Raw genomic sequence first — 13,725 nt, 5'->3', positions numbered from 1 at the left:
CAAAACCACAATGAGATACCATCTCACACCAGTTAGAATAGCGATCATTAAAAAGTCAGGAAACAACAGATTCTGGAGAGGATATGGAGAAATAGGAATGCTTTTACACTGTTGGTGGGAGTGTAAAAAGTTCAACCATTGTGGAAGACAGTGTGGCAATTTCTCAAGGATCTAGAACCAGAAATACCATTTGACCCAGCGATCTCATTACTGGGTATATTCCCAAAGTATTAAAAATCATGCTACTATAAAGACACATGCACACATATGTTTATTGTGGCACTATTCACAATAGCAAAGACTTGGAACCAACCCAAATGGCCATCAATAATAGACTGGATTAATAAAATGTGGCACATATACACCATGGAATACTATGCAGCCATAAAAAATGATGAGTTTGTGTCCTTTGCAGGGACATGGATGAAGCTGGAAACCATCATTCTCAGCAAACTATCACAAGGACACAAAACCAAACATTGCATGTCCTCACTCATAGGTGGGAATTGAACAATGAGAACACTTGGACACAGGGCAGAGAACATCACACAACAGGACCTGTAGGGGGGTGGGGGGTTGGGGGAGAGATAGCAATAGGAGGAATGCCTAAAGTAAATGACGAGTTGATGGGTGCAGCAAACCAACATGCTACACATATACCTATGTAACAAATCTGCACGTTGTGCACATGTACCCTAGAACTTAAAGTATATATATAAAAAAAGACCCACTTCCTTTTTTTGTAAGGTGAGTTTCTGAAGATGCAAATACCTCAGTGAAGTTAAAGCCCCTTTCGTAGTCTACAGACATCTGGGCTAAGCTCCCTCTAGACCTATCCTTTCCCCAGATCCTCATGCAGAAAAGTGAAAGACTGGTCCGTGTGGAGATATGGAAGGAAAGCATCTCGCTTTCCAGCAAACATCAATCAGACACAGATGGGATGGAGCCAGAAGCCCTTTAAAGCTCTGGTGTGGGGAGAGAAAATAGAGACCCTCCCCCTTCAACCCCCATCATTTCTGAGGGCATCATTTTCTCCCTCCACTTGCCAAGACAGCTCTGAAAAGTTCCCATAGCACTGTTGCCCTCCTCTGGCAATGTTGCAAATGGTTTCAGGAACTATACCAGTTAGGTTTCAGAAAGTTCTATGAAAAAACCTAGCATACAGTTCAACCCTTTTCCTGTCTTATTCTCCCCATCAGATTAATACTTAAACGTCCTCTGGAAGGGGGAGAGTGGAAGGTCACAGACCTTTAAGCTGTGATCTATGACCTGAACTCCATCTCTCTCTTTTCCCAAACTCATCTCCATATAAATTTTGTTTTGGGAAGTCCGAAACTGGGTGTCCTGTTTCCTAGTAGATATTAAACCACTTGAACGCAGGGATTGTGCCTTTCAGATGTAGTAATCCCTTATAGACCCAGCACAGCACTTTGCAGCAATATTTGTTGAATGGTGCCAGTTAGGTGTATATTTTTTTTAAGCTAGTGGTCCTATCATTCAACCAAATCTTAGGCTAACAAAAAATCCTTTTAAATGAACCAAAATGCCCAGTGTGGTCTAGAGTAAGAGACCTATTTCTTTTTTCCCCATGTCATTTTTACAAATTAGAAATTTGACCTGCAATCTCAAATGTGTGCTTAAAAATGCTTTATGCTATTGGAACTACTGTTTTCCTTTTTCATTTATCTGTTTATTCCTTTATTCAAATACAAGATTTTTGCCCCTCTATTAAGTAAAACCCAGAGGTTGAGGTTGGCATTCAATTACCAGGACTGAACTTCAAAACTCGGCTCTTTGGGTAATAATCCACACCAGACTGGGCAGAGCCATCCCGCGTGCTGCAGCGAACCTTGGAGGTCCTGTTCTGATCCCCTCTGCGGATCACCTTGATGTTCAGAATTGCAATGGCATCTGGGCCTGCGGGTTCCCGGATCTGGTATGCAGCTTCTTCAAACTCAATGGTGGGGGCTAAGGAAACGTGATTAGGAAAACAAGAGCCAGTTAGAATAGCACAAAGGATTCAGACTTCCAGGAAAACACCTTATAATGACAAGAGGAAATTGTTCACATTAGTTAACAATATGAAGGCAAAATGGCTTGCAGTCATAAAACTCAATCAGTATTTACTGTTAAACAATGCTTTGGAAAAAGATATTTATTTGTGATTCTGCAGGAGTTATGTCTCACACGTTCCTTATTAAAAACAATATAATGGGTAGAATTATTTGTAGCGACTTCGAAATTCATGATGTCCAAGTTTCCGTCTCGGCACTACAGCTCACAGAATGTTTTAAAATTTGAACAGTTTATCAAGGGACTGAGACATAGTAGGCCCTAGACAAATACCTATCACATAAATCAACTTTTCATTCATGAGATATGAATTTCAAAGGTTTGTAATTTATCTCATTTACATACTACTTAAATTTACCAAGTCCACCCCTCACCTCTGGTCCTTTGGACCCCCTCCTCTTAGTGCTCTCACCTCCCCATCCTCAGCTTTTCCTAATTTCCCACAAGCTATATAGGTAAGTATGGGTCCTTTCAGCGACTGGCTACAAGGATAATTCAGGAACACAAGATTTCCTAATGGAATCCTGTTGCTAGGAAATTATTAATAATATATTCAACCTGGGCAACATAGTGAGACCTCATCTCTACAGATAAATTAAAAAATTAGCCAGGCATGGTGGCACATGCCTGTGGTCGCAGCTACTCAGAACGTTGAGATGGGAGAATCATTTGAGCCCTGGTGGTCGAGGCTACAGTGAGCCATAATTGCCCCACTGCACTCCAGCCTGGGCGGCAAAGCAAAACTCCATATCAAATAAATAAATAAGATAATATATTGATTTTTACCAAAAAATTCAAATCATGCCTTCTTTTCTATTATATCTCATGGGGAAGGGTGGGGTGGTGGTAGAGAGAGATTAAAAGATGGAAAAATTGAGAGTAATAACTTTTATACCATTTTGAGTATATCATAGAATATGGCAGAAATTTCTACTTTCTTTTTTTTGAGACAGAGTCTCACTCTTTGGCCCAGGCTGGAGTGCAGTGGCGCGATCTCAGCTCACTGCATGCTCCGCTTCCCGGGTTCACGTCATTCTCCTGCCTCAGCCTCCCGAGGAGCTGGGACTACAGGCGCCGGCCACTACGGCTAACTTTTTGTATTTTTAGTAGAGACGGGGTTTCACTGTGTTAGCCAGGATGGTCTCGATTCCTGACCTCGTGATCGGCCTCCCAAAGTGCTGGGATTACAGGCGTGAGCCTCCGCACCCAGCCAGAAAGCTCTACTTTTTATATTTATTTCCCTTTCTTTCCCTCTCGGAAAGTCAAATCTTTCTTACTGTAGAAGATGAGCCTCATTTGAGGTTTTATAGTTTTTAATAAGAATGCTCTTTGAAACCTAGGAGGGTCACTGCAGCACAGCATAAATCTTTTTTCTTTGAGACAGGAGTTTCCTTCTTGTTGCCCACGCTGGAGTGCAATGGCCTGATCTCGGCTCACCGCAACTTCCGCCTCCCGGGTTTGAGCGATTCTCCTGCCTCAGCCTCCTGAGTAGCTGGGATTACAGGTGCATGCCACCACGCCTGGCTAATTCTGTATTTTTTGTAGAGACAGGGTTTCTCCATGCTGGTCAGACTGATCTTGAACTCCCGACCTCAGGTGATCGATCCACCTGCCTTGGCCTCCCAAAGTGCTGGGATTACAAGCCTGAGCCACTGCACCCGCCCTTTTTTTAAATTATACTTTAAGTTCTGGGATAAATGTGCAGAACATGGGATGTGCAGAACATGCAGATTTGTTACAAGCCACATGTGCCATCAACCTGTCACATACATTAAGTATTTCTCCTAATGCTATCCCTCCCCTAGCTCCCCATCCCTCTCCCCGTGTCCATGTGTTCTCATTGTTCATCTCCCACTTATGAGAGAGAACATGCAGTGTTTGGTTGTCTGTTCTTGTGTTAGTTGCAGCAGAGTATAAATCTTATTTCCCTGAGCCTCAATGATGGGTTTTCTGTGTACCTGGGAGAGGTTCACTTCGGGATCTGAACTTGAGTCTCCCGGAGTCAAGGACTAATTCAACTTCCAGACTGGAGTTTCTGATTTTATCGAATGTCCAAGTTAGTTACTGATTTTTCACTAGGAACCCTAAGAGTCACTGAGACTCTTAGAGTAGTTAGTGATACTTAAGAGTATAGATTCCAGAATCAGACAGAATGAAGTTCACACCCAGGTTTGCTGTTTGCAGCTGTGTAACTAAGAGTGCAAATTATACAGCTTTGCTGAGGTTCAGTTTCTTTATTCAAAATATGGAAATAATAGTGCCAACCTCAAGAAATTCCTGCCACTATTAAATAAGATAATAAAATATGCTTAGCATAGTTCTTGGTATGCAGTATTCAATAAAAACAGCTACCACTATTTGTAATGTTATTATCCATTCACTCATTAAAATATCTTTCTTAGTGAAACAATTATGTCACAGTTTGAAACAGGTTTTGTCTTCCTTGGTGACTGGGTCATTCTTGGCTAACACTTGACTATAGAGCTTAAGGATTTCTTTAGGTTAGTAGGCCAAATCAATTAGAGAGGAGAAACCTGAAAAATTAGACTTTTCCAGGAAGGTGGCAGTGTTTTAAATCAGCTCATTGGATTCCACTGATTCCAACTGTATTTCCAGTCCTGCTCCTGAACTGCAGTGACTTAAATGGTTTTTATTTTCTGTCTTAGCATTTCTATCTCAGCTTTTAACCACAATCATTCTGTATCTCCTAGCACTGTGGTAGGGAATAATGATATTAAAAATACCTATGAATTTTTTGGACCTCTGTAGAGGGAGATCATTTGCTATCAACATTTTATATAAATATTCAGAGAATGTTATCGGTAGGCGTTCTTAAAGCACTTTTATTTTTCAAAACACTAATAATTAGTTAAACATCAGTTTATGTTCCCTCAACCTAAGAGTAACTAAAGATAATTTCTTCTGTTACCATCTTCATCATTGGATATGGTGATGGTGGCCATGTTATTCTTTCCAATTCTAGCTCCACTCCAGTGGTTTCCAAGAGGAAGCCCGAGGTAGACCCTGAACTGTTCGTCTGGCTCAAACATGGAGTCATCGTGGATATAGACTGTACAGTTCTTCACCTAGAGCCAATGGGACAAGACAGATTAAAATTTGCGGTAAGATATCAGTGACTTGCTTGGTTTTCCTAGAAAATTATTTTTCTTCTTTTTTGCATCAAAAAGTCAACACAAATTCAAAAGGATCCAGTTTTATTTGTAAAACAAAATGTTCAAATTTAACAGTTCATGCTTCAGAGGGACCTACCTATATGTAAAGACTTGTATTGACACATGCCAAGTCATTTTTAATTACTGGAGATGGATTATGAAAAACGAGATCAACAAAAAAACCCACTAAAAAGCATATGTAGAACATCTGTGTGCTTTCCCACATTTCTTCTGGGCTGCTTAATACATTTTCACATATTAAAATAGGTAGATTTCTGATGATGAGGGTTTAACATACTGATTAAACTTTCTGGAGAGCTGAGTAACACTTCTTTTCCTTTGTAAAAATTGAAGCCTTATAAGGAAATCAGAAAGGCTTTGTGTTAGGCTAAAGATACCTTTAAATGCTAGAGAATTTTCAAATCTGCTGCCAAATGATATCTCATCTGAAAACTGCTGAGTACAGAAACTCTGAGACCACAATCTAAATCCCTGTTTGATGGAAAAAAAACAAGTGTTTCTCAACAGAATATTCCCTACTGAGGACTGTATTTTTGAGAAAATGTAAAATATGGTCACAACATTTCAGATAACACAGCAGCCTCAATGGTAGAGTCACGTGATGCGAAGGAGGATATTTTTAGTTGGATCATTTTAAATTCACTATTCTAACATGTTGCAAAGGATATATGAGTAGAGAGAAGTTTCACTCTCACACTTCCTAAGTCACACTAAATGGTGAGAGAATATCCCAGTGAACATTTATATGTGACTTGCTAATCTGATTTTAAGTCCCCGAAGAAGGTTTTTTTTTCGTCTACCACATCTTTTGTATAAGAATTCCTTATAGAAAGCATGAAGTTAGCAGTGACTCTTTAGATCTTAAAAAAAAAGTTAGTGAATGACAAGTTTCAAAGCATATGCTTAGCAAGCAAAATAATAATAATAATAATAAAGCTTCTAAAATGTGCTTAAGAATAATGATAGATTGTTGTGTGGGTAACACAGATTACTAGACTGTATTTTCTTTATAATTTTATTAAATTAAAAACTACTTCTTGGATAAGCAGAGGATTCTCTTTTGAACTGAAAACAAATACAGACATGTAGACTCAAATCTGAAGATGGTATCTGTAATATATTGATGTGTTTTAAACACATTTCAACCTGTCACCAGTAAAATTCCCATAAAATATATAAATAAGACAGTCTTTTATGAGTTGTAAATGTGTAAATGTCATGAGTGCTCCAAAGAAGGAAGCTATCACTTTTATTTTTGTAGTAATGATGAACCGAGGAAGAATCTAGGGTGATCTGTGATGGGTATATTTTATGCTAAACTTCAAAAGACTAATCATGAGGCAAAAACTGGATACATTTGATTATTTCAAAATTGAAGACTTCTGGTCAGCTAAGAACACCATAGTCAAAGGTAATAAATAAGTGAGAGAAAAATAAAAGGTGTTATTAATACCTAAAATGTCTAAAACTGGCAAGGAATTAATATTTGGGAAATATAAGAAAGTACTACAAATCAGTGAGTAAAAGATAATACAATGAAATAAGAAACAAAGGACACAAATAAGCTTATATGCTTATTGGAAACCCAATAAGCTAACAAGCATATAAAGGTTAGTACTTAAAGAATTACAAATTAAAATGAGATATAATGTTATACCTATTAAATTAGCAAAAATTCAAAAGATAAGTAATGCTACGTTTTGAAGAGAATATAGGGTGATAACTACCCTCATGCACTTCTAGTGACATTCTAGAAAGTATTCCAACACAAGGTTTTCAAATTAAGTATATGCATGTCCTATAGTTTATAATTTTGCTCCTGATTATATATCCAAGAAAATTCTCATTCAAGTCTGTAAGTGGACATGTATGAAGATGTGCACTGAAGCATTATTTGTGATGACAGGTGTCAGGAAGCTGGTGGGTGTGATCACTGAGATTCCTCACTGTCTCTTGCTAAGAGTGTATGGGTAAAATATTACAGACAGATGCTGATAAATATTTGTCCCCTCCATATCTCCTATTGAAATTTGATCCCCAATTATTGGAAGTGGGGCCTGGTGGAAGATGTTTGGGTGATAGGGACAGTTCTCTCATGAATGGCTTGGTGCCATTCTCACAGGGTTGAGTGAATTCTCTTAATTCCCATAAGATATGGTAGTTAATAAGAGTCTGACCCTTCCCTACCCTCTCTCTTTCCTTCCTCTCGCCATGTGATGATGCCTGCTCCCCTTTCTCTTCTGTCATGAGTGGTAGCTTCCTGAAGCCCTCACCAGAAGCAGATGCTGGCACCATGTTTCTTGTATAGCCTGCAGAACTGTGAGCCAAATAAACCCCTTTTCTTTATGAACTACCCAGCCTCAGGTATTCCTTTATAGCAATGCAAATGGACTAAGACATATACCATAAAATATCATGTAACAGTTAGAAGCAACCAATTACATGTACACCTAAACAACATAGACAGATCTCAAAATATCGCTGAGTGGAAACAGTAAAAGATGAAAAAAGAGGACAATAGCAATTTTAGAAATTAAAACTGTATACATAAAACAATAAGCATTTAAGAAGAAATACAAGTGAACAGATACATATTAAACACAATAGATTGATGAGCAGGGAAAAGAATGTGGCTGGAGAGTGGAGGTAAAATAAAATGAATAAAAAAAAAACAAAAGTAAGAGAAGGGCTTAGTATTGACCAATGAGGATGTGTGCCTTGAACCAAGGGATACAATTGACTCAATCACCTGAAACTGAGATTTTAAAATGGGGAAAATGTGATTCTGATTCAATACACAGTTTTGACATACACTGAGGTTGCAGGCTTTAATTCTGGTGCAGCCATGTTTGCTAGTGAGTTTTTTTTTTCTTGTTATTATACTTTAAGTTCTAGGATACATGTGCAGAACATGCAGGTTTGTTACACAGGTATACATGTGCCATGGTGGTTTGCTGCACCCATCAACCCGTCATCTAAATTAGGTATTCTTCCTAATACTATCCCTCCCCTAACCCCCCACCACCCAGACAGGCCCTGGCATGTGATGTTCCCCTCTCTGGGTCCATGTGTTCCCATTGTTTAACTCCCACTTATGAGTCAGAACATGTGGTGTTTGGTTTTCTGTTCCTGTGTTAGTTTGCTGAGAATGATGGTTTCCAACTTCATCCGTGTCCCTGGAAAGGGCATGAACTCATCTTTTTCTTTGTTATAGCTGCATAGCACTCCATGGTGTATGTGTGGCACAGTTTCTTTATCCAGTCTATCATTGATGGGCATTTGGGTTGGTTCACAGTCTTTGCTATTGTGAACAGTGCTGCAATAAATATATGCATGCATGTGTCTTTATAGTAGAAAGTTTTATAATTCTTTGGGTATATACCCAATAATGGGATTGCTGGGCCAAATCGTATTTCTGGTTCTAGATCCTTGAGGAATTACCACCCTGTCTTCCACAATGGTTGAACTAATTTACACTCCTACTAACAACGTAAAAGCATTCCTGTTTCTCCACATCCTCTCCAGAATCTGTTGTTTCCTGACTTTTTAATGATCGCTATTCTAACTGGCAAGAGATGGTATCTCCTTGTGGTTTTGATTTGCATTTCTCTAATGACCAGTGATGAAGAGCTTTTCTTTTTTCATTTGTTGGCCACATAAATGTCTTCTTTGGAGAAGTGTCTGTTCATATCCTTTGTCTACTTTTTGATGGGGTTGTTTTTTCCTTGTAAATTTGTTTAAGTTTCTTGTAGATTCTGGATATTAGCCCTTTGTCAGATGGATAGATTGCAAAAATTTTCTCCCATTCTGTAGGTTTCCTGTTCACTCTGATGATAGCTTCTTTTGCTGTGTAGAAGCTCTTTAGTTCAATTAGATCCCATTTGTCAATTTTGGATTTTGTTGCCATTGCTTTTGGTGTTTTAGTCATGAAGTCCTTGCCCATGCCTATGTCCTGAATGGTATTGCCTAGGTTTTCTTCTAGGGTTTTTATGGTTTTAGGTCTTACGTTTAAGTCTTCAATCCATCTTGAGTTAATTTTTGTATAAGGTGTAAGGAAGGGGTCCAGTTTCAGTTTTCTGCATATGGCTAGCCAGTTTTCCCAACACTATTAAATAGGGAATCCTTTCCCCATTGCTTGTTTTCATCAGGTTTGTCAAAGATCAGATGGTTGTAGATGTGTGGCATTATTTCTGAAACCTCTGTTCTGTTCCATTGGTCTATATCTCTGTTTTGGTACCAGTACCATGCTGTTTTGGTTACTGTACACTTGTAGTATAGTTTGAAGTCAGGTAGTGTGATGCCTCCAGCTTTGCTCTTTTTGCTTAGGATTGTCTTGGCTATATGGGCTCTTTTATGGTTCCATGTGAAATCTAAAGTAGTTTTTTCTAATTCTGTGAAGAATGTCAATGGTAGCTTGATGGGGATAGCAAGGAATCTATAAATTACTTTGTGCAGTATGGCTATTTTCATGATATTGATTCTTCCTATCCATGAGCATGGAATATTTTTCCATTTGTTTGTGTCCTCTCTTATTTCCTCGAGCAGTGGTTTGTAGCTCTCCTTGAAGACGTCCTTCATGTCCCTTGTAAGATGTATTCCTAGGTATTTTATTCTCTTTGTAGCAATTGTGAATGGGAGTTCACTCATGATTTGGCTCTCTGTTTGTCTGTTATTGGTGTATAGGAATGTTTGTGGTTTTTGCACATTGATTTTGTATCCTGAGATTTTACTGAAGTTGCTTATCAGCTTAAGGAGATTTTGTGCTGAGACGATGGGGTTTTCTAAATATACAATCATGTCATCTGCAAAAAGAGACAATTTGACTTCCTCTCTTCCTATTTGAATACTGTTTATTTCTTTCTCTTGCCTGATTGCCCTGGCCAGAACATTTAATACTATGTTGAATAGGAGTGGTGAGAGAGTGCATTCTTGTCTTGTGCAGATTTTCAAAGGGAATGCTTCCAGCTTTTGCCCATTCAATATGATATTGGCTATGGGTTTATCATAAATAGCTCTTATTATTTTGAGATATGTTCCATCAATACCTAGTTTATTGAGAGTTTTTATCCCGAAAGTGTTGAATTTTATCGAAGGCATTTTCTGCATCTATTGAGATAATCATGTGGGTTTTGTCATTGGTTCTGTTTATGTGATGGATTATGTTTATTGATTTGTGTACGCCAATCCAGCCTTGCATCCCAGGGATGGAGCTAACTTGATCATGGTGAGTAAGCTTTTTGATGTGCTGCTGGTTTCAGTTTGCCAGTATTTTATTGAGGATTTTTGCATCGATGTTCATCAGGGATGTTGGCCTGAAATTTTTTTTGCTGTGTTTCTGCCACATTTAGTTATCAGGATGATGCTGGCCTCATAAAATGAGTCAGGAAGGAGTCCATCTTTTTCTATTGTTTGGAGTAGTTTCAGAAGTAATGGTACCAGTTCCTCTGTGTATCTCTAGTAGAATTTAGCTGCGAATCCATCTGGTCCTGGGCTTTTTTTGGTTGGTAGTCTATTAATTACTGCCTCAATTTCAGAACTTGTTACTGGTCTATTCAAGGATTCAACTTCTTCCTGGTTTAGTCTTGAGAGGGTGTATGTGTCCAGGCATTTATCCATTTCTTCTAGATTTCCTAGTTTATTTGCATAGAGGTGTTTATAGTATTCTCTGATGGTAGTTTGTATTTCTGTGGGATCAGTGGTGATATCCCCTTTATCAATTTTTATTGTGTCTATTTGATTATTCTCTCTTTTCTTCTTTATCAGTCTGGCTAATGGTCTATTTTGTTAATCTTTTTTAAAAAACTAGTTCCTGGATTCATTTTTTTTTTTTTGAGGGGTTTTTTATGTCTCTATCTCCTTCAGTTCTGTTCTGATCTTAGTTATTTCTTGTCGTCTGCTAGCTTTTGAATTTGTTTGCTCTTTCTTCTCGAGTTCTTTTTAATTGTGATGTTAGGGTGTCGATTTTAGATCTTTCCCACTTTCTCCTGTGGGCATTTAGTGCTATAAATTTCCCTCTAAACATGGTTTTAACTGTGTTCCAGGAATTCTGTTATGTTGTATTTGTTCCCATTGGTTTCAAAGAACTTATTTATTTCTGACTTAATTTCATTATTTACCCAGTAGTCATTCAGGAGCAGGTTGTTTAGTTTCCATGTAGTTGTGTGGTTTTGAGTGAGTTTCTTAATCTTGAGTTCCAGTTTGATTTCACTGTGGTCTGAGAGACTATTATGATTTCTGTTCTTTTGCATTTGCTGAGGAGTGTTTTATTTCCAATTATGTGGTCAACTTTAGAATAAGTGCAATGTGGTGCTGAGAAGAATGTATATTCTGTTGATTTGGGGTGGAAAGTTCTGTAGATGTCTATTAGGTCTGCTTCGTCGAGAGCTGAGTTCAAGTCCCGAATACTGAATATCCTTGTTAATTTTCTGTCTCTTTGATCTAATATTGACAGTGGGGTGTTAAAGTCTCCCACTATTATTGTGTTGGCGTTTACATCTCTTTGTAGGTCTCTAAGAACTTGCTTTATGAATCTGGGTGATCCTGTATTGGGTGCATAGATATTTAGGAAAGTTAGCTCTTGTTGTTGCATTGATCCCTTTACCATTACGTAATGCCCTTGTCTTTTTTTATCTTTGCTGGTTTAAAGTCTGTTTCATCAGAGAGTAGGATTGCAGCCCCTGCTTTTTTTTGCTTTCCATTGGCTTTAGTAGTGAGTTTCCAGGTGCATATGCATGAGATTTCATGTACATTGTCAAGAGAATACTCTGCTGACTTGAATTTGCTCAACATCTGCCTATTTGGTCCTATACTGGGATGTATGTTTCCCTGGGACAGGGGTCCAGGTAGAGGGCTGTCTCTTGCTCTCAAAGTAACATTAGTGGAGTATATTCATCTCTAACATAGTTTGAGATTAAGAGGTGGTAACAAGAGCAGAACTCATTTGATTCTGCTAAGTTCCAGATATGTCACACATCGGCTAAACTTCTCAGCTCGACCAATGATATGTGTATTTGATTGTAAGTGGGAGCCAAAGGAGGAATAGATGGCATCATTAAAAATATTATCAATTATGGATGACCCTTGAATGACACAGGTTTGAATTGTGTTGGTGCACTTAGATATGGATTTTTTTTCTGTCTCTCTACTCCTGAGACAGACCCTCCTCTCCCTCCTTCTCTTCAGCTTATTCAATATGAAGACAATGAGAATGAAGACAATGAGAATGAAGACTTTTATGATGATCCACTATTCCACTAATTGAATGGTAAATATATTTTCTCTTCCTAATATTCTCTTCTTAATAACATTTTTGTCTAGTTTATTTTGTTGTGAGAACGTAGTATATGATACATATGACACATAAAAATGTGATAATCAACTATTTATTTATTGGTAGGGCTTTCAGTCAACAGTAGGTTATTAGTAGTTAAGTTTTGTGTGAGTCAAAAGTTATACACAAATTTTCAACTATGTCAGGAGTTGGCACCCCTCCCCCCTGCGTTGTTCAAGGGTCAACCATAGTATGAAAATTCTGAGAATTTTTGGAATTTATATAAATGACTTCATTACAGACAAATAAAGACAAGAAGAGAATCCCATCTTTCAGCCACCAGCAATCCACTTACTTTGTCCCCTTTCAGAAATGTAATCCGTGAAGAGTCTGCATTTCGTCTCTCCTCAAAGTCCTCCATGACCTGAGCGGAATGGCTCTGAGTATAGCACCTCACTGATGACTCATAGCTCAGGTCTCCGCTCCGAGTGATAGGGACATGCAGGATACCCTCCTTCTCCTTCACTAGGAGCAAATCCTTGGCAAACTGCATGCTGGGCACTGGGTGGGCAGACAGAAAGACAAAGTCACCATTCGTATAAGACAGGGAAGCAGTGGCCATGGTCCTTGTCAGCCTTCAGCAGCTACTTTGGCAGGTGAGCTCCACCAAAGCCCAGGGTAGGCTGACAAATCACAGGTGGTAAGCAGATTCCAAAGCATGGTTGCTCTCAGGACAAGGGAACTGCTTCTACTATAAGTGTGCATCCAATGAAATAGAACAGATCAATTTTGTACCTATCTTTGTACAACTTCAAAATGCAGTTACCATCTCAAATATGAGCAGGTAATGCAAGTCAATAAATAGGATAATTGTAAGAAAAATTTTGATGGTGTAAGAAAAATTTTGATGGTGTAAGAAAAATTTTGATTGCTACTTGGGTACTCAAAAGACTTCACTGTCCTCCTAGGGCTACAGTAAGGAAAACAGCAGTGCAAGTCTGGTGCTAAATGGCCACTCACATTGGTCTTGGGGCCACAGAGATAATAGGGAAGAGGGGGACATGAGTGTAAAGGAAAGAGCAGGCCATGTTTGAAAAGCTCCAGTCTTTTGTTGTCAGATCTTATTTCCAAATGAAGTCAGAGATGTGGATTTTTATGACATAGCTCCTAAATTCAAAAATAGCAAAC

At 38.5% G+C, this 13,725-nt stretch overlaps 1 protein-coding gene across 8 annotated transcripts in view; it reads right to left on the bottom strand.

Moving 5' to 3' along the window:
- LOC105477237 (Fraser extracellular matrix complex subunit 1) overlaps positions 1-13,725 on the bottom strand; it is a 488,217-nt gene that overhangs the window by 45,382 nt on the left and 429,110 nt on the right. For all 8 annotated transcript variants that reach the window (XM_071093546.1, XM_071093541.1, XM_071093547.1 and 5 more), the window contains 3 exons: positions 12,893-13,098; positions 5,003-5,159; positions 1,768-1,968 (listed from right to left, as the gene is read on the bottom strand). In XM_071093546.1, the coding sequence (XP_070949647.1) occupies positions 1,768-1,968; positions 5,003-5,159; positions 12,893-13,098 (564 nt within the window). The remainder of the gene's footprint in view (positions 1-1,767; positions 1,969-5,002; positions 5,160-12,892; positions 13,099-13,725) is intronic.

This window comes from Macaca nemestrina, chromosome 3 (genome assembly GCF_043159975.1).
Source record: "Macaca nemestrina isolate mMacNem1 chromosome 3, mMacNem.hap1, whole genome shotgun sequence".
NCBI classification, from domain to species: Eukaryota; Metazoa; Chordata; class Mammalia; order Primates; family Cercopithecidae; genus Macaca; species Macaca nemestrina.
Note: the sequence above shows the minus strand (reverse complement) of the source record. Positions and strands in the feature narration are given on the sequence as shown.